Source organism: Equus quagga, chromosome 15 (genome assembly GCF_021613505.1).
Source record: "Equus quagga isolate Etosha38 chromosome 15, UCLA_HA_Equagga_1.0, whole genome shotgun sequence".
Taxonomy (NCBI): Eukaryota; Metazoa; Chordata; class Mammalia; order Perissodactyla; family Equidae; genus Equus; species Equus quagga.
In genome coordinates this window covers 23524160-23548877 of record NC_060281.1, presented here as the reverse complement: position 1 = coordinate 23548877, position 24718 = coordinate 23524160, and the positions used below count along the sequence as shown (strand labels likewise).

Sequence of the window (24718 nt, the reverse complement as noted above, 5' to 3'; positions counted from 1 at the left end):
TAGGTATTATGGACATTTTAACTATGTTTATTCTTTCAATTCATGTGCATGGAATGTCTTTACAGCATTAAGAACTCTTATTTCACATGTCTTGATTCTTGGAAGGGACTAGATAGTTGTTCATCAAACTATTTCTCTCTGAGAGCACAGCCAGGCTGTCTCATCCAGCCTCTCTTGCATGAGAAGCAGCCAAGTGACTGGGTTCTGGAAGAAATGAAGTTTGCTCCTCCCAGGCCTGGCCCTTAAAGCTGCCTGTGCAACCTTCAGTGTTCTCTCTTCTCTTATTTGCTGCCCAGAGGGAGACAGTCCAGCGGCGGGCTCTGAGGCCCTAGAGGAGTTATATATATATATATATATATATATGTATACATGTTTGGGTTTTTTAAAAAATAAAACATTACAGACATATTTGAAGCTCCCTACTGATACACTGAGTATAAATGTATCTAGTTGAGATCTGAATTCCTTTGATGGCTAATGACGTTGAACATTAGTGTCTTTCAACTTCCCTGTGTGGGATTTTTTTTTAACCTATAATTTGCCAATTAAAAATGGCTTATCCTTTTTTATTGATTTTTAAATTCTGGCTACTAATCCTTTATCAGTCCCGTGCATTACAAATGCCATCTGCCTGTCTGTGGCTCATTCTTCCACTTAATTTCTGGTGTCGTCCTTTGTCTTGAAGTTTCCATCTTAATACAGTCAAATGTCACGTTTCCCCTTTCTGATTGGTGCTTATGACGTCTGGCTGCAGAAATCTTCCTGTATCTTAAAGTCATAAAAACTCTTATGTTTTTGTCTAAACATTTTATTGTTTGGTTATTGACATCTAGGTTTATAATCCACCTGGAATTTATTTTCGCGTAAGACAGAGGTAGGAATCTAATTTTCTTTTTCCCCGTGTGGGTAGACATTTGTGCCATGACACATTCTCTTCTTCCCCGAGACTCCAGTGCCTGCCCTGGCAAATACCAAGTTTCCCTCTGTACACGGGTCTGTTCCTCGCCTCTTGGTTCAGTGGCCCTGGCGGACTTTCTATTCCAGGATGTTAGAACCTCACAGTGAGGCTTGGGTTCTGGTCAGGTAAGTCATCCCCTTTCCCCATGGCTTTGAACTTCAAATTTGTCTTGGCTATTTGTTTTGATTGTTTATTGCCGCATGAAAAACTATCCACAAACTTAGTGGCTTAAAACAACAATCAAAAGATAAAATAGGCGAGTCGATGGATAAAATCTTTACCTACAGCGTCATGTGCATTAAGAGCGTGAGGGGCAAAGCGAAGGCAGGCCCCATGTTGTGCTGGGTGGGCAGCCCTCAGGGAGAAGGATGGTGCCCAAAGGGTGGGGAGCTCAGGCATATTCAATGGGGCCAAAGCCTGCTGGCGTCCAAAGGCCAAGGAGAAGCACCCCCTCCTGTGGGGCCCGCGTCTTGGGGTGGCTTGGTTGCCATGGCTGCCTCAGTGCTGAGATGAGGGGAAGGTGTACATCCCTGAGGCCACAGCTCTGGAAGGTGCCTCCAGGCCTCTGCTGGCGGCCGAAGGGGCAGCCCTCTCCCTGGGCCAGGGCGGGCAGGAGGAGCTCAAGTCCTCTTATCTGGGGCCCCCAGTTAACTGGGAAACTCTTCCCTTGGACTCCCTAGCCGAGTCAGCTGCACTCTTACTATCCTCTCGTGGCTCCTGGGGCTTCTATCAGAAAAGGTCGTGCATCCCGCCCATTCTCTCCTAGCACCATGAGCATTCCTCTAGCTGTAGCCATATTGCTTTGTACTGTCATTGGTTTTCATACATCTATCCAACACATGCACACATGTGCACACACACACACAACAACGAGATCCTCACAGTAACGGGGACCAAGAATCATTGTGGTTAACACTTCAGGGTCTAGGATCCACCATCTACTAGCTGTGTGACTTTGGGAAATCACCTAATCTCTCTATGCCTCAATTTCTCCATCTATAAAATGGAGGCAAGTACTTAACTTAGAGGGATGTTTGAGCCATTAATGCATGTAGAGGAATGCGGCCCAGAAGAAGCACTCCATCAATGCTGGCTTACTCTGTTAACCTCTGATCCCCAACTCTGAGCAGTGCCTGGCAGTCAGGAGGCACCCATAAGTACTTGTCTAATGAAAATAACCCCAGGAGCTCTAGGCTGAGTAAATCCTTTGGGTTTTAACAGTTCACGAGGAAGCTGACCCCTGGGATGTCTCCTGGTACTGCAGCCAGAGCAATGCAGGCAGGAAGTCCAAGTTGGGGGGAACATGATAAAGACGGGCTTGCCCAGTGGGCAGGTAGGCTAAAATATAGACCGAGAGTGGAGGTGCTGTCAGATGCCTGGAACTATGAAGAACCAGAGGTCAAAGGAGGGCACAGGTCAGTGCCAATGACCTTCTCAGAGCAAGACCGAGTTGGGTGGGAGGTCAGGGTGCAGCAATTGCCCAGCCTCTGGAAGGAGAAGGACTCAGGCAGGAAGGCTGGGACAGACCCCTGAGGAGCCAGGATGATGCTCAGAGCATCCTGCTCCCTCCCTGCTCCTCGCCTCCCTCCACCCCAGTGTCTGGTCCTGCAGGTCTGCACCCATCAGTTGTGTCCCCATGGAGCTACAGACGGGACAGAACCAAATCCTCAACACTAGGAACCTGGGAGGTGGATGATGGCAGCAGAGATGTCACAAGTGACAGGCACTTCCTGCCACTTTCTTCCCAGAGGAAGACCTCATCCTTGCACACAAGCCTGCCAGACCCCAAACCATCCACCCTTCTCTCCAACTCCTCACTCTCTTTCTGGCCATGATGCAACTTGACCCTCAGGTCCCATCTGTGGGCAAGGCTGATGTCTCATTGTCACTGAGGGGAAGCAAGGTCCGTCTGACAAAAACATTCACAAACGAGCTGCCCGAGCAGGAGGTGGTGAGACCCCTGTCCTTCAGTTGTAGCAGAGACTTCATGACTCACCGGGGTTTCACAGAGGGGTTCTCACATGCCATTGGCAGTTGGATGCGATGACCCATAATGTCACTCCCTTGAGAAACGATGAATCCACAATTCCAAGGAACCTTGCCCACGATGGGGCAGGACACAAGCCTCCTGCCCACGTGGCCTGGAGTTCCCAGAGTTCAGAGTCGCTCCTTGGGGGCACACATTACCTTCTGTCTCCAGAAGGGCCCTGTGAAATTATGCTTCAGCCAGGCAGGAGGTGTCCCGCAGCCTCCTCTGCTGGACCGAGACACAGTTAGCAGAGTGGAGGATAGTTTCCGGGGAGGCAGAGGAGCCCAAGTCAGTTCTGATGGAGCCATGTGGGAGCCAAAGGGAAGGAAGCTCCCCTGTGAGAGCCCGGCAAGGCCCAGGATGAGGGGTGACCCCTGAGTGGCGGGCACTGCCTGTGTCCTGGCAGGGTCTTTAGTGAGGATTATTTAGAATTGGGAGGCCAGGAAGGAGAGGGGGATCTGGGCTGGGAGAGACGGAACCTTCCAGCTTGGCTTAGAGGCCCTGAGAGGACAGTTAAGGGAGGGGACTCTCGCAGAGACAGCCACCAGTAGAGGAACTTGCACAATCTGTCAGGATTTCGTAGCCCCTGGTCAGGAAGGAAGTGAGTGTCGGAGAGGGAGGCGAGGCACTGGGTCCCAGACCCGGGGGAGGCGAGTGGGGAGGTGTCCCTAAACCCCATTTGTTGTCCCCACAGCCTGCCCCTTGAAGCCCTCACACTTAAAGCTTCTCCCCTCTGGGGTGACCAGGACTTTCCTTCCTTTGCTCCCCCTTCCTCACCTCCTTTACAGGAAGGGGTGACCTCTTGCAGGTTTGGGACCGTCTGTGCCACACTAAAGTCACCCCATTGCTGGTCGAGCAGCCCTGTGCCTCACAGGCATTTGATAGGTGCTCACTGCCCAGTGAATTCTGCCTTCAGGTCCTGTTCCCCCTCCAGGGCTGCGGACTCGGAGGGCTGGGGTCTGTTTCTAGCGATGCTGGCATATTCCACAGCCAGAAGGGGGTCAGGCGTGGGCTTCGGATTGGGGGCGGTATTGACATAGATGGAGTCCTCAAGGCCGAGGTGGTTCAGGTGGATAAGTGAGGCATAGCAGATCGTCCCGGTGTCCTCGCTGGAGCCCATCCGCTGATTGGAGCCCTGGGAAGCAAAGAAGACAGGTGTTCATTGTATGGATCACAGCTGGGAGTGGTCAGTGGCCCCCTGGGTCCCAGAGCTGAGTAGAGGGCAAGGACAGGGTTAAGGTGTGGGACAGGATATGGATCCTGCAGAGTCTCTGGGAATGGCAGAAGTCAGCAAGGGTGCCATCACTGAGCATGCTTGAGAATAAGGAAGGCTATTTAGAGTGTGGCCCATGGACCAGCAGCTCACCCAGAAGGTTGTTGAAAATGCACAGTCTCAGGCTCCGCCCCAGATCTATTAAAGCAAGGTCTCTGGAGTGGGGCCCAGGAAATTCTATTTTAACAAGCTCTCCGGGGGATTTTTGTGCACGCTCAAGTTTGAGTAGCGTTGAGCTGGAAGAGCTCTTGGTAGAGATGTCATTCGTAGAGTCGATTCCAGCCATACAGAGGGTTGGACCAGACGACTTTAGATCCTCCCAATCCTGCAATTCTGTGATCTCAAGAGTCTCAGCCCCTTAATAAGACAGACCTACCCAAGGGAAACAGCCCAGTCTCCAGCCCCCAATGAGAAAGCACCCTCGGGAGCCATGTCTTTTATCACGCAAGACTTCCATGCAGCTCGTTGGACCAATGGCAGCCGAGCCATCAGCTGGCTAATGACCCACGAGATGGGCCCACGTGAAAAGCTGTAACTCGTGGGAGTGATGGTCAAAAGCTGAGTCAGTCAGTTCTCTTTCTGTCTACATGATTTGAATTGGGAAATAAGGGAAAGGACGCAGGCAGTGAGGCAGCAGGGGCGTGAGGAGTCAGGAGTGAGTCCAGGTTCAGGGGAAACAGAAACTATGAGCAAACACAAGCCAGGAAGTCAAATAAAAACAACGATGACAACCAAGTTACCCTGGAAAGCTGAGATTCCCTCTGTCCTGGTGACGGGTCCTTGCTACGCACAGGACACTCTGCCTCCTGGGCTGAAATGTTGTCATAGTTGTGGTGGGATTCATCCTCACCTGCGAGGAAAACAGTCAAGGTTGGGGGAGGGACCTCTCCCTACCCACCTCCCATGGAAATACGGGGTGGCTGGAGATCCCTAATGGGGACGGGCAGGGGCTTGGTCAAGACCTGCCATGGTGCCGGGGGACATCCCAAGCGGAAAGTACAGAGGAGTGTCCAGGAATGCAGGGAGCAATCACATTGACTGCCTGAAGCTAATGTGTCTAAGACCGGTAAACTCAATCAATTCCAGGTCGCTGAAAGTTCCAAATTTAAACATCAAGGTGAAGTATAATCTATGTGCTGGGGAAGTTATATATAACGTCTTTCAAAATTTTTGGACCAGGAACCACAATGAAAAACATTTTATCTTATTACCACATATACAAACACACACACTCACTCTCTCTCTCACACACACATACAAACACTCCTAAAATAAAAGTTCAATGAAAAAAATACTTATCCTTCCAATGTGCAAATAATTTTGAATTTTGTTTTATAAAAATACTATTGTGACCCACTAAATCGACTTTATGTGGTTTGAAAAATATATAAAGTTTCACAATCCACTACTACTTTAGTATTTTTATAGCTTGAAAAATTAAAATCCATGAGGTCCAGTATAACTCTGACCCGCCCACTCCCACATTCCAATCTTGCTGTCAACAGACACATCCCTGGGTTATGTGGTTAGTAGACACCCAGCACTTACGTGCTGGACAGACTGACCAACAGAAACGAGGCAGGAATCACCAAAAGGCACTAATCTGAGAAATCTTGTGCAAAATGCTGTAGATTTTACATGTGATTAATGCTAGAAACTTAAAACTTAGAAGATTAAAAAGTCTTCCAACTGCTTTTAGGAAGACAAAATGTTAAAATGATAGCAACAATTAAAAAACAATACTGGTAACCTGAAAGTTCTTTAGATAAAGTTGTTAAAAAGTCCATAACTATGAAAAGATGGCAAAATAGGGGCTAGCCCCAGGGGATAGTGGTTACACTTCAACACGCCCTACTTCGGTGGCCCAGGTTCGCGGGTTTGGATCCCAGGTGTGGACCTACTCCACTCAACAGCCATGCCATGGTCGCGTCCCACATACAAAAATAAAGGGAGACTGGCACAGATGTTGGCTCAGGGCTAATCTTCCTCAAGCAAAAAAAGAGGAAGATCGGCAACAAATGTTAGCTCAGAGCCAATCTTCCTCACACCCTCCCCCCTAAAAAAGATGGTAAAATAGATGATCCCTAATGGGTCCTAGAATACCAGTCTTGGGCAAATTGGCACTGAGATGAAGTGGCTTTCGGCAAGCTGACCTCGAAAGTCAGACTAAAAGAGAATTGGCCCGTCCTCAGCACTGTGGGCCCTGCCGCCCTGGCAAAGCAGGAGCGGAGCCATTGGAGAGCCCAGGGGATCTTGGCCACGTCACCTCTCGGCCTCAGTTTCCTTGTTGGTAAAAAAAATGGGCACAATAAGCCTTGACCCCATGGCTCGCGGGCGCTTTATCATGGCTAAGCACTCGCTGGTCTGCTTGGCCAGCGGGGGTTTACCTTTCCTGGCTCTTCCTCGGGCTTTCCTGAGGTACAGGATCAGGAAGAGGGTGAGCACCAGCAGCAGGACAGCCACCACCACGCCTGAGATGACGTCCCAGTTATCTGTGGGGCTTTGGAATAAGGACCAGCCAGGTGAGGAAGGTCAGAGCCAACCTTCTGCTGTGACACCACCCCGTCCCCATGCCTGTCCTGGGGACAGACTTTCCTGCTGAGCTGGCCGCAGGGCAGCCTCATGGTCAAGAGCTCTGCCCCATAAGCCATGCAGTGTCACTGTGTCCTTCGATCTCCGGCTTGTTTCCTTCCCTGTAAGATGGGAATGTTGACCGTGTCTCCAGTCTGCTCCTTTCCCCTTTCTGACTGCCGTCCCTCTACTGGCCTTCTGGGCCCCTGTTGTGGGATCTGTGCTCACTTTGCCTGATCCTTCCCTAGCTGTCCTTGGTCTGAGCCCCTTACCCTCAGCCCTTTGTTCTGAGCTGCACTTAATGCAGAGAATGCCGGTGTCATCTGGCAAACAGCTCTGCCACATAATCACTGAATTTTAACAGGTCCCATTTTAAGTCAAAGGAAGAGCACAAAGGTAGTCTTTCTTATACCATAGCAGGCTCCCCGGGAAGATGCCTGGGGTGTCAAGGGTCAAAGGGGGTGAGGCAGTGGCTCTAGGACACCTTTCAGCTCCCTTGGCCAGCACCACCTGGTTTATGGTGCCATGCCTGGAAGAGGGAACTGTGGTTTGCAGGAGCCCAAGGTTCACACCCACAGTGATGGTGGGTGGAGAGAAGCCAGAGGCAGGAAGAGAAACAGCTATCAGGCCAGTCCTGGGCGGGGGCCTGGAAACCTTCAGACAGGGGTAGAGGAAATCAGGCCATGGGCTGTAGCAACTACACAGTGCGCCCTTTCCCTGGACCCCGGTGGCCCTGGGACAGCTCCCCTTCTCGTACTGAGAGAGGAGGGCTAGAAGAGAGGAAGAGGAAAAAGAAGCAGCCTTGTGCACGTGCCTAGTACAGGGCCCTTCGAATCCTCAATTTCATTTAATCTTCGCAACAACCCTGGAAAGCAGTGGTGCCCAACCGGGGAAGTTGTGTCCCCAAGGCGAACTTGGTGATGTCTGGAGATCTCTACGGTTGCCACAACGGGGCGGTCTGGGGAGGTTTGGGCTACTGCTCTCTAATGGGTAGAGGCTATTTAGAGGCAGCTAAATATCCTACAGTCACAGGACAGCCCCTCACGACAGAGAAGTATTCGGCCCCAAATATCAGCAGTGTGAAAGGTAAGAAACCCTAACGTAAGCTGGGAATGTTATTGGCCCCATTTTGCAGATGAGAGAACAGAGGCTCAAAGAGGTGAAGTGGCCGGAAGCAGCTGTCTGATTCCCATTCATCCTTTAAGGGCTGGGTGCCCGTGGGAACGTGGTAGATGGAGGCATTTGGCAGAGTCGGCAAAGGGCAGGAGGGGATGGGGCTCTGAGAGGACAGGGGAGGGGGTGACAGTACCTGTCAAGGACAGGGCTGATGGCAGAGGTCCAGGCTGTGGTCCTCCTGGTGCTCCTGGGGGTGGGCAGGGTTGAAGCTGTAAGAGACAAGGAGGGGGGCACTCCTGTCTGTTAGCCCCCAGGCCAGGGCTTCCCACTTCTAGCCCCCAACCCTGGGAAGGAGGAGCCCACACATGGCCCTGGACCAGGTGAGGTCTCTGAGAAGCACCGTATGCCCTGCACACGCAGAGGCGTGCTGGATTTCCTTCATGCGGAGGTGCCACAGTGCATGTGGCTTTCGATTAGGTATCACACTGTCACTCGTATATGGGATATATTCTGCAGTCTCTTCTGTTTTCATTATTTTTGAACATGTCATGCACTTTCAATCTCTAATGCCTCCCTTCCAATCCTTCTTGCTCCCCTGGATAAATTCCTGCTCATCCAACAAGGCCCATGTGGTGTCACCTCCTCTGGGAAGTCCTCCAGGAGAGTCCAAACCTCTGTCCTTCTCCAACAACCTGGTCTCTCCCTTCACTGGCCTCCATACCACATGCTTCCATTATGCCACCTGCCACCCTGCATCACAGTCCTTTATGGATGTGTCTGTCCTCCTGGCTGGCCTGTGGGCTCCTCCAGCACAGCATGAGGTCTCAAGGTTTTTGATTCTCCTCTCAGAGCCTGGCCCCATGCCCTACATAGAGTGGGCAATGAGCCAAGGTGGGGCGGTGGACGACAGGGCAGCTGATCTGGATCCTCCAGGTGCCCTGCTGACCAAGTGGCTGGGAAGGCTGGGCAGCAGGGCCAGGGGCCGGGAAGGCACAGTTCCAGCCCTGACCGTCATAGAGAAACGCAGGGGACTTGGCAATGTTGAAGTTTTCGGGAGGAATACGTGCGGCCGTCGGGAGAGGGGTAACCCCAAACTTCCCATTCTGAGACTTAAGGTCTCTCAACTATTAGGGGCAGGTCCAGGGTGAGGCCACAGACCCTCTGAGCCCTTGGCCACCACACCTCCCAGCCTCATCCCCGAAGTCTCATGTCTGCCTCACTAGCTGGCCATCTCCTGTCTGTCCCCATTTCTTGACCCCCATCCAGTTACTCATGACCCATCTTGAGCCCAGCCCTTTGAGAGAAGGTTGGGGGTTCGGTCAGGGGTAGGGATGTCTGGGATGGACCATTAAGCCAGTCTCACTGAAGCCTGAGGAAACTTTATGGCTACCACAAATCAGCGGAGGAGTTCTGTCAGCAGCAACAGAAATGTTCAAGGAAATGTGTGCGATGGGGAAGGAACAACAGCCGAAAGCCAGCAGGTCTGAGCTCTGGAGCTGGTTCTGCCCTGAACCCCGAGAGGCCCCAGTTTTCGGGTATGAGAAGGTTGAAGGAAATGATTTTTAGGATTCTTTCCAGCTCTAACACCTTGTGATTCAGAAAGTCTGAGAAGCACAGATAAGAAGGGAAAAACTCACCCTGAGATACCACCAGATGGATGGCTCTTAGAACAAAGATCCCGTAAGATTCTCTGATTGCACACCAATAGATTCCTGAGTCCTCCACCCTGAGTTCAGTCATGGTGACGAAGAAGAAGCCAGACCCGGGATAATCCTGGAGGGAGTGTCGAGCCCCTTTCTGGATCCTGGCATTGCTGACGATTATATTACAAGTATATTCTCTTATTACCTTACACCAGTGTTTCATCTTGTTCCAACCTTGCTGGAGCTGGTACTGGCATGTCACAGTGATTGACTCGCCCTCCAGTTTATGCAGCATCTCTGGCTTCTGTTCCCAGGAGCCTGAGAATAAACCCTCAGGTCAGGGAGCCCCCCAGCTGCCACTGCACAGCCATGAGATGGGGCCTCCATCCTCGGGAGCCCCCTCCGTGTGTCTGCATTCAGAAGGTGCCCTCAAACCGGCCTCTGGCCACAACTCCAGCTGCCTTGTGCCCTTCCCCACAGGGCCCTCTCCACGCCCACCTCACCTAGCCATCTCCCCCTCCTCCTGCCCTGTTCCCCTCCCTCTGCCTACCTCGCCTGCCCCTCACCTGAGGCCAGGAGCACCAGCAGGACAGGTGACAGCAGGTGTGTGGCCTCCCAGGCCATGGGCTCTCTTGTTGAGCTGGGGTGAGGGGAGGGAAGCAAGGGAGCAGGGAAGCCCCCAAGGAGAGGGAGCCAGAGCCAGGGACTCGGTGCAGCCACCCCAGCCTGCCTGGGAAGAAGAGCTGAGGGAGGCAAAGGCCTCCGAGGGGCAGTGGGGTGCCTGGGGAGGAGGCGGAGGTCTTGGCCTGTAGGCTGGACCCTCCAGCTGCAGATGCTACCTCTGGGCCTGGACAGACCTCAGCCTGGGACTGGACTGAGACTCTAGGGGACTCTGTAGCTACTGCTCAGCTCTCTTCAACCTCTTCCTCTTGGTCAGGCCATCCCCCTCCCACTGGGGTTGGGGTGGGGAAAGCCCAGGAGGAAACTATGGTGAAATAAGAACTATTTCTGGGCCACCCCACAGCTGAGTGGTTAAGGTCCCAAGCTTGTCTTCGGCAGCCTGGGGTTTGCCAGTTCGGATCCTGCACATGGTCTACACACCGCTCATCAAGCCATGCTGTGGCATCATCCCACATAGAAGAACTAGAATGACCTACAGCTAGGATATGCAACTAGGTCCTGGAGCTTTGTGGAAAAAAAGAAAAAAAAGAGGAACATTGGCAACAGCTCAGGGCCAGTCTTCCTCATCAAAAAAAAAAAAAAAAAAAAGGACTATTTCTCCTCACTCTTACTCTCCTCTATTCTACTCCTTCCTCCCCAGATGACCAGAGCCCAGAGCCCCACTGGTCCCCAGTGGTCAGAAACCTCCTGCCCAGGGCTACCTGGGAATTGGGAAATTCCACAGAGACTAGAGGAGAAAGGAGATGGAGAGTCTTTTTCAGCAATGGAGGTGTAGGGAAGGTCCCTGGCAAGGGTGGGGGAGAGCCAAGCTGGGGGCATGACCATCAGAGGTGGGGAGGAGAAGAGAGGTGCAGAAGGAGAGGGGAGGAGAAAGGGGCACCTCCGCCCCCAGGTCACCCCGTGTCCCCAGGGCTGGCCATAGTTACAGTTATTGAAAGACCACACGAATCAAGCACATTTTAAAAAATAATTGTTATCAGATGCGCTGCAGAAACAATTGTCACAGGCTGTCTGTAGTTAATAGATAAAACAACAAAGCAAAGGAAAGCCCTGTAAAATGCAGTGTTGCGGCCTGTGAGAGGAAGCGCAGCATAAGAGGGTTAAAGTGCCCGGGGACCCAGGACAGCAAAAGAAGAAGTGGGGCTGCCCCAGGCCAACAGGAAGCTAGGCTACCTGGCGAGGTGTTCTGTACCAGGATACCCTTCTGGACTTGCACAGGGCGACAGTGGGTGATGGGTCTAAGACCCCTGTGTCAATTGGTCAGGGCGTCAGGGCAGTGGGCTGCCCTGGGAGAGGATCTGCCCTTGGCAAGGCTGCTCTCTGCAGCTGAAGCCGCCCCCAAGGAGGGCTGGCAGAGGAGGCCTTCCACTCGGCTCCCAAGACAGGGGCAAGCAGTCCATGAGTCCTGCAGGAGGAGCTGGGCAGCACAGCCTGGTGTCCACTGACCGGGTGTGATCTAGAGTGGAAAGCACATTTTGCAGGCATTCGGGAGAACTATGAACCTAAGGCTCGCTGGCTGGCCTCACAGTTGGGAGCGTGTGTCTGCTGTGGTGACAGATCGGCCTGCCAGGCTCCTCAGTGCAAACATCCCGTGGGTGCTGGGTTGTCTTTCTTTGTTCCTTTCTTGGTCGTGACAGGAAGCCTTCACAGGTGTGTCCCGTCGTCTCAGCCTATTGCTCAGGAAGCTTTGTTGTCTCACCCACCAAAGGCAGCACCCGCCGTGGCCTGTCTGATGCCCCCCACCCCCACCCCTGCACCTCCCTGCCAGGATCTGCTGGGGATCTGGGTCCTCCTGGAGCTCCAGGCAGAAGGGTAAGAACACCCTTAAGTGAGAGGCTGGAGTTCGGGGCGAAAGGTCCTGGAGGCCTGGAGGTCCAAAGACACCACCCAGGCCCATAGTTGCTGGGGAGCCGGGGTACCGGGTCTGAACCTCCTTCTCGGCTCCCTGTGTTGCTGCCATGGAGGTCACATGGGCGCAGGCTCCATGGCTGAGCAGCTCGTGCTGGTTACCCCGGTTCCGGGAACCCTCCTCCTGGGCAAACAGGGACGGTTGGTCCCTAACAGCTACCCGGCCTGACAGCAGGGCGCAGCCGAAGGCCTCTGCCTGGGTCCTGCCCTGACCACCTGGGGCCTGACCACGTGCCCCTCCTCCCTCCCTAACAACTTCCAATCGAGGACAAAACAGAGAAATAGGGTCTGAAGGTCTTCAGTGTGGAATGTGACAACAATATCAGAACCGGAAAAGAACTCGAGGACCAACAACCATGAGGCGTTTGCTTAGTTGTATAAGGTTCACATTATTTCGTTTTATCCTGAAAACAGTCTTGAGAGGTAGGAATTAGTTTCCCTTTTCACAAGAGAGTAAAAATGACACCAAATAGCAGTGGTGACTTGCACAGGGTCACAAGTGACAGGCGGCATCACGGGGTCCCAGTCCTGAGCCCTCTGCAGCGCTCTCCCAACCGACATCCTGCTCTCAGAAGAGGCAGAGCTGTCGGGGTGCAGTTGTGGCATCACAGTGGAGGGGGCTCTCCGGGAGCTTTTTTCCCCCAGGTGAGTTAAGTGGCCTCCTAGTTACACACCAGGGTCGTGGCACACCCTCCTGATAGGGAAGACAGATGGGTGTCGCTGTGTGTGTGTGTGTGTGTGTGCTCACGCCCTGGCACCAGGTCGGTCTGTTCCTCAGTCTGAGTCTCCCCTCTAGTGCCCTCTCCTGGACATAGGGAATGGGTGCCTCCTCCCTGCTGCCCCCCAGGATTACCCCCTGCCCCTTCCTCTCTCCCCACATCCACCTTGGAGTAGCCGTGCTGGCGGCCCACCGAGGCCCCAGCTGTGTCACTCTTCTGACTGTCACCTTTGTTCTCCCACCTGGGAGGGCCCTGTCCCTGTCCCAGGGCCAAGAGTGAAAATGTCATATATTTCCCCAGGTGCATGTTCCAGTTGCTCCAGGCTGGTGGACAGTTTCCTCCAGGGGAGAAATCCAGCCCATATTCTCCAGCCTTCAGAGGCTGAGTCTGAGCCACGAGCTGATGAGGCAGGAGCAGGCACCTCCTGCCCCTGGGTCCCTGGCTGAGTCTCCTCGCCTCCATCCTCCCCCTCCCCTCCCGGCCCTGCAGTCCTCCAGGCTGTGGGCAGCTCTGAGTTGTCTTGGCTGTGTCACAAGTGGATCCTCTCTCCCCAGGGCACAATGAGTCCCGGGGGCGGGGATCTACCCTGTCTCTGAGCCGTGGCCTCTCCCCTGGGGACTGACTCTGGAGGGCCCTCAGTCCCCTCCGGGAGCTCAGACCTGGAGCCTGGGTGGGGATCTGGGGGACAGAGCCCTGAGCTCAGCCTCTGCACAGGCTGGTCCTGCAGCAGACCAGCTCTCGCCTGCCTGCTCACAACTGCCCCGGGAGGGGCCGGCCAGCAGGGGGCAGCAGTGGGAGCGCGGGCCCTGCTGGCTCCCAGGACTTGAGGGACAAGCCGCCGCAGTCAGGGCGGGGCACATCCAGGGGCCCGTCAGAGGATGCATGGCCCGGGGGTTGGGGGGCTTGGACAGCTCTGGGGTCTCCTGCTGCCGACCCCTTTGTGGACCCCCAGCTCTTAATCACTGTTCCTTCTTCTCCAGGGCGCAGCCGTTGGGACATAGGCTGCCTCTGGGACCCTTTCTTCTCCAAGCGCATAGGGAAGCTTGAGGGAAGCTGAGGACACAGGGTCCCAGGTGGGGAGAAGGCAGCGTCCACCCCTGCCCTCCCCTCAGCTCTACAGTAGGGCTTCCGAGGCCGACGGGTGCTGACGTTCTTCGTCTGTATCGGCACCACTGGGCTTCTCTGCCATCCAGCAGGAGCCAGGGGGCCTGTGACCTGAGCAGAGTCCCCTCATGGCTTTCTCTGGGACTTCCTCCCTGGTGCCCTCCTCCCTGGGCCCCTCCTGGCAGCCCGGGGAGCTGAGGGGGTGAAGCGCAGCCTCCGGTTCTGGGAAGGCCTGAGTCCAGCGCTGCCCAAGTCCTTACCCCCCAACCTGGCTCCGATCCAGACAGGCCCCCTCTTCACTCCTCCTCTGGCCTCCTGGGGCCCCTCTGGGAGAAGCTCCCTGCTCCACAGCTAGGTGGCCTCAAACCAAGTAGTCTTCCACGGAGGATCCGGTCTTCCAGGTGGGTACCTCCAGGGTCTTGCGGGATCGCCGCACACGCTGTAGCCTGTGAGGATGCGGAGCGAGAGATGGAGAGGGGCGGTGCTCCGGCTCGCCCCGCGCCGCCCGCGCGCTCCCGGGCCGGTCCAGCCCCTATTCTGGCTCCGCCCTCCACCTCCTGCTAAGTCAACCCGGAGGGTTAGGCTGTGCCTGCCACTCTCCTCCCTTGCCTGGCTGCCTCACGGTCGTCCTGACTGGACACAGGCAAGGACACACCGCCTGGGGACGGAGTGCAGTCGGGCGCTTTGGAAAGCATGTCACGCCCCCAGTTCTCTGCCCGCGGGAGGCTGGGGGTGGGGGTGGGGGGTCGGGAGGGCTTCCGGCCGCCCTCTACTCACTGCCTATGTGTCTCCTCTTCCAGAACCCATAGACCACGATCAGCATCACAGCCACTGGGAGCACCGTCAGCACCCCAACGAGCACAGTGGGATAAGGATCCTGGTGCCTGAGGAGAGGAGGAGATGGGACAGAGCGGGGAGGAGGTGAGCACCAAGTTCCCCCACCCCGACCCACATCTTTCTGCATGCCAGGCGACAGGAGTCAGACCAGGGAAACCCTGATGGCCTCCCTTCCTTGGGGACCCAGCCATAGGAGAAGGAAGAGAGACGTTCAGAGGTCGGCCCGAAGTCTCCAGGGAGAGGGGAGCATCTCTCCACTCTAGCGCCTCTCCTGCATTATCGCTGAGGACAAGGACTCTAAGAGACCCCACTTGTGATGGGAGACCAAGATTCCTGCTCTCCTCACAGTGACTGAGGATGGCCCTCCTGCCTTTGTCCTCTGTGACAGATGCTGTAGGGGCCCTGCCTGTATCCCCTCACCTCTGTCACTTCCATGTACACTGGTCCTCAGCACTTCCATTTTGGGGGGAGGGGGCTGAGGACTTTCTCTTGTCATTCGCACCCTCTACTGATGACCGTCAGGAGTGGGTGTATAAATACCCCAGCTCCCTTGCCCTTCAGGTGGGAGTTTGACACTGGAGCTGAGTTTCTCCAGTGGACTGAGCTCTGGAGTGGCAGCCGGCTTGACTGAGTGCTCCATTGGCTGCCTTCCCTTCCCCACGCTCTTCCCAGTGTTCCAAATAGGACACAAATCCTGGTCTCAGAATCTCCTTCCGGAAAAACCTAAATTAAAAGTGAAAAATTCCCACTTTTCACCCCCCAAGCCACATCCTAGTCCAGTCCCTCGCCTCTCGTCTCCATCCACAGACTCGTATGCCCAGCCATCCCCTGCCCTCATTCACCATTGCCATCCTTTATGTCACATCTCCATCCCAGCTCCCGGTCTCCCATTCAGCCACAGGCCAGACTGACTTCCTGGAGGCCAAAGGGAAAGGTCTGCTATGATATTGGCACCTTGAGATGTGTTCAGGCACCGAGAACTGTTGCCGTATCTGGTAAAATGGCATTCAACCCCAGGACCCACAGGTACCTGATGGGGGATAGTCTGTTGAGGAGAGATTGGCTGGTGTGGCACATTCTTGTGCTGGGCAATCTGGCGTGCAGGCGCCCAGCCTGGGTGGAGGTGGATGCTGGGCCGTCAGAAGAAGCTGTGGCATTCCTGGGAGATGCAGTCACTGTCTGGGGCCCCGTGGTGGAAGGGCTGGTGCTGATGAAGCTGTGTTCTGTCATGGAGGTCAGTCTGATGGTCCCTGAGGCAGCAGAGAGCAGGAGTCTGGCCAAGGTGAGGGGTCCAGGTGTGAACACCGTCACACTGGTGGTGAGAGGGGCGTCAGAGCCTGAGGTGGGGGCTTGGCCTGTTGTCACAACAATTCCACTCTGGAAGATGTTGGCCAGCTGTGTAGGAGGAGTGTTTCTCTTGGGTGTGGATGCTGAGGGACCAGACAGGGAGGAACATTAGACTGAACTGGGGGCTTTGGTGCTGGGAGCAGATCTTGGCAGCCCACACACTTGTCTGGATGCTGGGGTAGGGCCTGTCCTCATCTCCCATCCTTGACCTTGGACCTAGGATTCTGCTCTGCTGAGGGACCACATGTGTGTTTGTTCAGAAGATGATGTCAGAGAGAAGTAGGCACAGTAAAGAAGGAAGAGATCTTCACAGTTTCTTTAGCTTCCCCCGTCAGCCACCTGGGCCCAGAGGACACTCCCCTGCCTCTCCCCATCTCTCACTGCCACACCCTCCTCATTCCTGTGGGTCAAAGAGATTTCTCTAATATGATGTTGAACAGGGACTTTTCCAGTTGCTCCATGATCGGCAGCTGGGATCTGGAGATGAGGACAACGAAACGTCAGAGGCCCAAATTCCAAAGACCACTGCAAGCGGCAGAGTCAGACCCTTCCCTGGGGGCTTACACGAGACACCCAAACCAGCCCTGATACCCTTGTCCATCAACTCAGCCCTTTACCATCCCGTTTTCTGGAAGGCTGGCATTTGCATGGAGGAAGAGGAGGGACTCGTGGGCATTGTGAGGTCTCAGTCTAGGGGGCAGTGCTGGGTCTCTCTCAGCAGGGAACAAGCCAATCGGAGCAGGAAGAGGGAGAGAGAGGGCTGCTGCATCCCACGCCTGGGCATGGCAAGGATGTGTTCCTGAGGGCCAGATGGTCACCATGGAAGGCCCAGAACAAGTGGCATTGGTGAGGGTGGGGATAGGGAAGAGCCTGACCTGCGGCCAGATCTTCCACACCGTCCTGCTCAGCAGTGGGGAGACCCCCAAAGACCCTTCAAAGAACTCACACATGGGTGCCTGGGGAGAGCCAGCATTTGGACACCCACCTCATAGTGGCTCTCACAGTGCTGGGCAGAAAAGGAGTGACGTCCAAAAGAGAGAACGCTGGCAAGGGTCAGTCAGTCACACTTTTCTTCTCCTTCTGTCCTGCCTCAATACCACAGGCGGTTGGGAGCAGGAGGACCAGGAGGAGGCCACCAAGGGGACCTTCCCCCTTCCCCATCCCCCGAGATGAAAGGGGAAGTTAGGCAGCAGCCACCCCCCGTTCCCCGCTTCAGGTGCCGTGGACCCTAAAACCTGGTCTTCAAGGGGCAATGGAAGAGCCTACATTGCTAGAAGATTTGAGTTTTTAATTGGGCTGAGGATGTTTTATTTCCCAATAGCTGAAAATGTCTGCAAAGTTGGCATCTTCCCAAATCATCGTTAAGAGACGGACAGTGAGATTTGACCTGGTACAATGGGTGGATATGATGAGAGAAAAATAAAACCATCTCCTGTTCGTATCCCTACCTATTAAGATTTTGATAAACTGGTTTCACTAATTCCCGGGGCTCAAACCAAAACTGGAGGGGGGAGGAAGGAGTGACTCCACATCTTAGAGACAGCAGTTGCCCGAGTTCAGACAGACCCAGCAGGAGAGGGGGACGCGGGTGGGTTAGGGGAACAGGGAAGGGAGGATCGTAAACTTCACAATCATCGGCTGCTTCTTTCAGGCTCTTTCGCTGGCTCCTTTCCTGTCTTACAAACGTCGGAGGAGCTTGGGGCTCGGTCCTTGGCCCTCCTCTCTTCTTTTTCTACACTCCAGGGAGAGCTTTTATATCTCCTTCATGTTTAACCGCTTTATTGAGATATTATTCACATTCCATATAACACACCCGTCTATAGTGTCTAATTCACTGGTTTTTAGTAGACAGTCAGGCAACTGTCCGCACAGTCAATTTTAGAGTATTTTCATCATCTCAAAGAGAAACTCTTCACCCATTAGCTATCACCCCTCTATCCCCCTCTCCTTCCCACCAGCCCTAAGCAACCTCTAATCTACTTTCTATCTCTATAGATTTGTCTAGTCCCAGACTTTAAACTATCTTTACAGAGATACTTTCAAATATATCCCCAGCTCTGACCTCTCACCCGAGCTCCAGGCTGATCCATCGACTGCCTGCTTCATTGCTCCCCTTGGGGGTCTAGGGGGCATCCTGAACTTAACGTGACAAAATACAGCTCTTGATTTTTCTCCTCCCAACCAGCTCCTCTTTCAGGGTTACCTCACCCGATGGATGGCCCCATCACCCACCGTGCTGATGAAATAGAAAACCGTGGAGTCATCCTTGATTCCTCCCTTTTGCTCACCTCCCTCATGAGCAAATCCTGTCTTACCTCCAAACCGTACAGGGTGGGCAGGAAGTCTGAACAACATAGATTTGAGCCTCTCCACCTCCAGTGCTCACATCCTACTCCAAGACACTGTCATCTCCAGCCAGGATGCCCGCAATGGTCTCTCTGTCCGTGCTCTTACCCTTCCACAATCCATCCTCCATGCAGCAGCCATTTTAATTTTACAACAAGATGCAAAACACCCCTCTAAACTTTCCAGTAGCTTCCTATTGTACTCAGATTAAAACTCAAACTCCATATCATGGACTTTAGAGCTGCTGTTTGACTCTCCGACCTCGTCTCCTATCACTTGGCCCTACACTCAATAGGAACCAGCCACACAGGCCTTCTTTATACAGGCCCAGCTCCTTCTCACCTCAGGGCCTTTGCACGTGCAGTTCTCCCCACATGGAATGCCCTTTGAAGCACCCACATTTCAACAGAGCTAGAAAGCTCTCACCACACAGGGTCCTGCTTGATGTCATCTGCTCAGGCAGGTCTTCTCTGATCCCGGTGCTCCAGCACCTCCCCCACCATTGAGTTACTCTCTAGTTCATCGCATTCTTTTATTTTCTTATGAACGTTTACTGTTATCTGCAATTGTTTGTCTGCTACCTGTTGTCTCCCATACAGCAGGACTGTGGTTTTGCTCACCGCTGTATCCTCAGAGCCGAGAAGAGTGCCTGGCCCATGATCAGGGCTCAATGACTAGATCTTAAACAGATGACTGACTAACACAAAGCATAGAGAGTCCTGAGTTTGAATCTTGTCTCTGCCACTTGCTAGCTCTGTGTCCCTGGACGAGATCAGAGCCACATAGGGCTTCTTAGGTCCCATTTTCTTCATCTGTAAAATGGGGACACTAATGCCCATGAAGATGACTGCATAAGAAGTGTGGAAACCCTACTGTGCACCAGCATACTACTGGTTTATTATTGGGTTATTATTCTATATTAATGAATTATTATTCTCATTATATCTGCCGTTAGCGGCATGCAGGGCAGGGAGGACCCCCCCACCCCATCCCAGTGCCCCGGCAGGCCTGCTCACCTGGAGACACTTCCAGCTGAAAGCCCATCAGAGGGTAGAGGGTCCCGGAGCTATTGCGCATGCACCAGTACCGGCCCGAGTCCTGGCGCCTGAGGGCCACCATGGTGATGTTGACCACCTTGGCCTGGACATCGTCCTGCAGCAAGTAGCGTGGCCCCTGCACCCAGCCACGGGGGAAGCCAGGCTCACACTTCTTCCTCCTGATTTTGCACCACACCTTGCCCTCCACGCGGTTTTTGCGGTTCTTATAGGAGCACTGTACAGACAGAGTCTCCCCTTCCAGGTGCCTCACTTTGGAGTACACGCCCTCGGCAGGGACACCTGGGGAGACACAACTTGTTGAGAGAGGAGCAAGGAGGCATCTGGAAACTCAAAGCTCCTGGTGAAGGGAGAGCAGGTGGCTATTGCCCTGGTGTCGTGGAACTCAGATTGCGGGAGAAACATCCCATCTGCAGGAGCGCTCCCCAGTCTGTTGGAGGAGACATTAGCCCTGCCATCTAGGAGTTTCCAGACTGACAGGGAAGACAGTAGTCCTGTGTCCTTGGGGAGTCCTAACAGGATGAGGAAGACACAAGGCTGGCCCTCAGGGAACTCCCAGCCTGATGGTGGAGACCCAGGCATCGCCCTCAGGGAGCACCTAGTCCAATGGAGGAAACTCCAGCAGACACAGGCCTTTCTTCACGGTATTTTCTAGTCTGATGGGAGAGTGGTAAGCCCTGTCTTCAGGGTCTTGTGGGAAAGACGCAGGTCCTGCCCTCAATGAGACAGATGCACAGACACAAACACAGGTCATTACATCACAAAATGCCAGAGCACTACAACTTAGGGAGATAAGAAAATCCAGGATCTGCAAAAATTAAGGGTAGTTATTTCACAAGTAGGCACTGTAGTCATCTTTTAAACAGCAAGTTGTCTTAGTTCATTCTAGGTGATGTTTAATTTTAAAATATCCTCAATGGAAAAAAATTAGACTGCTGGTGGTGAGCACGATGCAGGCTATACAGAAATTGACAAATGATGTACACCCAAAATTACACAGTTATAAGCCTTTATGATTTCAATAAAATAATTGGAAAAAAAAGAAAAAAATATTCCAGTTACATAAAACCCAGAGATTAATTCTGCCCAAACATGCCTGTAAACTCCCAATGGAGTGCAAACCAAGAATTCTCCAGCGGTTCACTGTCCGCCTGCAATGCGTCGCACTCTGTCTGGGAGGAAGATGGGGTCCATGGACTTCATCACCCACGGTGTGATGGAGAGAGAGGAGAAATAGGACTGGAGGGGGTGACTCGGGACAAGGAGAGGGAGAAAGGTGCTGTGGGGTCCCCCACCCCTCTGCCCACACAAGCCCAGCACTTACTCCTCCAATACCCCAGAGCCTTCTGCAAACGCACACACACGTTTCTCCCCAGTAGCACAGAGTAGAGGGCACACATTTTGGAGTCTAAATAAACATGGATGGAAAGTCTGGCTCTACCACTGATGAACCATGTGAGCAGATCACTTAGCATCTCTGTTTCCCTAACTGTCTCAGGTTGGCTGTGAGATCTCTGCCCCAGGACAGTGCCGTGACTGTAGTACTTGCTCAATGCATACTTCTGCTCCCCAAATGCAGGGAGCTCTAGATTTCTCCAGTGGAACCCAGAGCTCCGATAGCCAAGGGCCCGGCACCCAAGACGTCTGCCTCAGTTGCCAACCCAGCTGCCACCATCATCGAGGCTCAGAGTAAGGTAACACCCTCTCTGAGCGTCACTGTGTCCCATGCAAACTAAACAGAATGATCCAACTCAATTATCTGGCCAGTGGGACTTCTGGGGGGCCCCGGGATTGCTCAGCACAGGAGACACTCTTCTGCCCTGGCAGAGGGAGGGGCCTCTCTGTGGTCAGGGGAGATGCATGGGTGGGGCGACCTTGGAAACGGTCTCCAGGTCCCATGTTCCTTTGTGCCCACCTTCCACCCCTCTCACAAGCGGTGCCCGACGCTGAACAGGAAGTGGGAACTTGGTTGCCATGGCAGTGGGGGGAGGCAGGATTGGGTGAGGCCCCCTCAAGGAGCTTCAGCAGCTGTGGGGTGGGAGAGGCCTTCAGGACAGGGGTGGCAAGTTCAAAGTGCACACACATGGTGCAATGATTCCCGTAAGAACCCAACAGGGCTTTCCTGACAGAGGCTGAGGGGCTCTTTGTGTGAGGAGATGGAGTGTCCCCGGCCAGAGGTCCTGAGGAAGCCTAGCAGATAAAAGGGCCCTCGTGGAGAGGGTCCAGAGCTTTATCTTAGTTTGCGAGCCTAAATTAGCTTTGCCTGGGGCCAGATATTAAGATGGAACTTCTCACTGGTCTCTGATAAGGAGGTACTAGGTCAGCCCCAACCTCTCCCCCACCCCCAACCCCACGAAACATTAAAATCATTGGGCAAGGAAAAGCAGGAAGGGAGGGCCAGGGAAAGGCCATTCCCTGCCCACTGAGCCAGCACAACCCGCCTCTCACCTGAGACACAGCCCGGGAGCCACAGCAGCAGCAGCAGCAGGAACGCGGGAGCCATGGCTCCATCCATTGGGGACAGTCACAAGCCCAGCAGGGGGCCGGGACAGCCCAGGGATCCAAGGTTACAGTCCCCTGGGGCCTATGCAGGACGTGCCACTTGGGTCTGCCGGGGAAGGACCTGGGTTCTGAAAGTGAAGTTGCCCATTTAGGGAAGTGAGGAAGTTGTGGAACACGCTGTGACCAGCAGACCGCAGGGCCCGCAGAGGCTACGAGAGGGCGGTGCTGGCTGCCGTTTCCGCCCTCTTCCTCGAAACTTCAGGCAGGTGTGGCTGCTCCACCCAGTCTGGGGCCCCCCAGCCAGGGGAGGGCTCTCAGGGTCAGAAGACTCCCCACCCTCTCCTGATTCCTTCCCGGAAACTGGTCCAATAGGGGTGCCTCCTAGTCTGAGGTGGAGGATTCTAGGGGGCTGGTGTGAAGTTTCTAGAACCTCAGGTACAGACCTCCTTGGAATCCTCTGGGTCCAGAGAACCGGGGGTAGGGGCAATGGGGCTGGGGGGGGACATCTTGGACCCTGCATTTTTCACAGACATACATTCACAAGGAGGATCTTATAAATTCACATTCATTCATTCAATCCTCACAGAATGCATTCATTCTGGTGCCCTGCCTCTCTCTCTTCCAGACTCCTGGCTGCTGCCAACAGTCACTCATGCTCACTTACAAATAACCTCTTCCACACTCACATGCAATCTTATTTTTGTCCCCGTTAGAGTGATGAGGAAAACAGATGCAGATTGTAATACTCAGAGCATCAAGTTCGTGTTCAGGGAGGAGCTCGCTCTCTCTCTCTCTCTCTCTCACACACACACACACACACACACAAACATGTGCCAGCACACGCCTCCGAGCTGCCTCTTCTTTTTGCTCCCACATGTCTCCTTATCTTTATCCCTCTCTCTGCCCCTCCTACCGTCTTCTCCAGTCACCCAGCAGCTCTCTCTAGACTCCTGCTCCCCCTTGCAGGCTTCCTAACGCGACACCAATGCTTCCCCTCCCCCATCTCTTCTCCAGAAACCACGCCCCCATCCCCTTCTTCCCCTAGATCTGGCCCCCAGCCAGCACACAGGCATGCCCACTCCACTTCCTCTCAATCAACCCTATCTTGCCTATACAGCCGCCCAGCTCCTGCTGAAATGACCCAGCAGTTGGCCAAGACCCCACCCTTCACTTAGTCCCCAGGGCTGAGAATCAGGATAGACTTCTGACATCCAGGAGCTGTGTCATCTGCTCCTCAGGGGTACAGGGAGCCAGGTGGATCCCTACAACAGTGTGTGCCCCCCCCCCCACTCACCTGGGCCAACTTTCTTCTCCTTAGATGGGACCCGGAGTATAAAAGTCCGCAAGTTTTCATGGACACAGTGTTAAACTGAGCTTGAACCCCCAAATCCCAAACCAAGGGAGCTTTTTCTTTGCTCACCCCAAACTTTCATAGTCTCTTAACATTCATTCATTCATTCATTCGTTCGTTCGTTCTTACAAGCTTATGTGCTATGCGTGGTGCTAGGCTCTGGGGGTACAGGAATGAGGTACAGTTGTCTCTTCAGACCTCTCAGCTCCCAGAAGACATGATGAGTTCCTTATTCACTCTTCCTTTTCAGTGTCTGCCCCAGTCCTCAGGTCCCTGAGTTCAGAGGCTATTTCTCCTCTGAACACACATGGTATCTTCCTTCCTTTGCTTCATCAGAACAGTAAATGGCTTCCGGAGTGGAGCATCTCACTGATCTCTCGTGGGGACTTCATATACCTGGAATCCATGCTTCCATTAGGCTCTGACAGTGTGCCCAGCACCGAGTGAGGCTCTGTGGAAGGTCCGACCACTGGGACAGCTGTGTTGGCCAGAACCCAAATGCTCTCATTCCACCGATGGAGGAAGTATAAACTGGACTCAACATTTCTTGAGGAAAATTTGGAAGGATTTAGCAAAACCTATAAAATTGTATACGTTAGGCTTTTATGGACAAAATAATTTAACACAGCACTATATTTTTTGTTTATTCATATTTATTTTTCCCATGCAAAAATTAAGGTCTAATTTACATAGAGTAAAGTTCACCCTTTTCCGTGGGAAGTCCTGGGACTTTGACAAACCCCTAGTGACTTGTAACCACCACCATAATCAAGATATAAAAGCATTCCATTACCCCCAAAAGTATAATCATCCCCACCCTCCACCCTCAGTTCCAGGAAAACCCTGATCTTGTACTTTTCCCTCTACAGTTCACTCTTTCCAGAATGTTACAAAAATGGGATGGTACAGTATGTAGCATACTGAGTTGGCTTCTTTCACTAAATATAATGCATTTGCGATGTTGTGTGTTGGGTGTGTCGGTACTCTGTTCCTTTGATTGCTCAGTCAGATCCCATTGTATGGATGTACCACAACTGTTTATCCATATCCCTGTCGAGAGACATTTAGGCTGGTTTCCGGTTTGGGATTATTCCAAACAAAACTACTACAAATATGTGTACACAGGTTTCTGTGTGAACAGAAGTTCACATTTCACTTGGGTCAATACCTAGAGTGGGGTTGCTGGGTTGTATGGTAAGATGATATTTAATTTTAAAGAAACTGACAAATTGTTTTCCAAAGTGGCTGCACCATTTTGCATTTCTACCAGCAATGTTG

General features: G+C 53.4%; 2 protein-coding genes across 5 annotated transcripts; both read right to left on the bottom strand.

The window, feature by feature from the left end:
* Positions 1-383: 383 nt before the first annotated feature.
* LOC124226182 (CMRF35-like molecule 6) lies at positions 384-10456 on the bottom strand. 2 transcript variants are annotated; one of them, XR_006885225.1, is made up of 7 exons: positions 10157-10456; positions 9585-9908; positions 8141-8216; positions 6648-6760; positions 5001-5110; positions 3765-4122; positions 384-3573 (listed from the first exon to the last, which is right to left on the bottom strand). XR_006885225.1 is itself a non-coding variant. In XM_046639075.1 (6 exons), the coding sequence occupies exons 1-6, from the start codon at positions 10212-10214 to the stop codon at positions 3877-3879; spliced, it is 927 nt and encodes a 308-aa protein (XP_046495031.1). In that variant the 5' UTR covers positions 10215-10456; the 3' UTR covers positions 384-3876. The 2 variants fall into 2 exon arrangements, 1 of the variants encoding a protein (XP_046495031.1); XM_046639075.1 differs by having other exon boundaries at positions 384-4122.
* A 2126-nt stretch (positions 10457-12582) lies between these two features.
* Positions 12583-22181, bottom strand: TREML2 (triggering receptor expressed on myeloid cells like 2). Of its 3 annotated transcripts, XR_006885389.1 has the most exons (6): positions 22036-22181; positions 19549-19869; positions 15870-16269; positions 14780-14886; positions 14263-14448; positions 12583-12873 (listed from the first exon to the last, which is right to left on the bottom strand). XR_006885389.1 is itself a non-coding variant. In XM_046640652.1 (5 exons), the coding sequence occupies exons 1-5, from the start codon at positions 22100-22102 to the stop codon at positions 14354-14356; spliced, it is 990 nt and encodes a 329-aa protein (XP_046496608.1). In that variant the 5' UTR covers positions 22103-22181; the 3' UTR covers positions 13094-14353. The 3 variants fall into 3 exon arrangements, 2 of the variants coding, with proteins under 2 accessions (XP_046496608.1, XP_046496609.1); XM_046640652.1 differs by lacking the exon at positions 12583-12873 and having other exon boundaries at positions 13094-14448; XM_046640653.1 differs by lacking the exons at positions 12583-12873; positions 14263-14448 and having other exon boundaries at positions 14792-15562.
* Between the last annotated feature and the right edge of the window lie 2537 nt (positions 22182-24718).

Bases quoted from the DNA above. Each gene is read 5' to 3' on its own strand.
- TREML2 (XM_046640652.1), bottom strand. From the start codon at position 22,102: ATGGATGGAGCCATGGCTCCCGCGTTCCTGCTGCTGCTGCTGCTGTGG. The intron at 19,870-22,035 runs GTGAGAGGCGGG...GTGTCTCCCCAG, and splicing joins GCTCCCGGGCTGTGTCTCAG to GTGTCCCTGCCGAGGGCGTG. The intron at 14,449-14,779 runs GTGAGTAGAGGG...GCATCCTCACAG, and splicing joins GAAGAGGAGACACATAGGCA to GCTACAGCGTGTGCGGCGAT.
- LOC124226182 (XM_046639075.1), bottom strand. From the start codon at position 10,214: ATGGCCTGGGAGGCCACACACCTGCTGTCACCTGTCCTGCTGGTGCTC. The intron at 9,909-10,156 runs GTGAGGGGCAGG...GTTTATTCTCAG, and splicing joins GCTGGTGCTCCTGGCCTCAG to GCTCCTGGGAACAGAAGCCA. The intron at 5,111-6,647 runs GTAAACCCCCGC...TTTTCCTCGCAG, and splicing joins CCGAGGAAGAGCCAGGAAAG to GTGAGGATGAATCCCACCAC.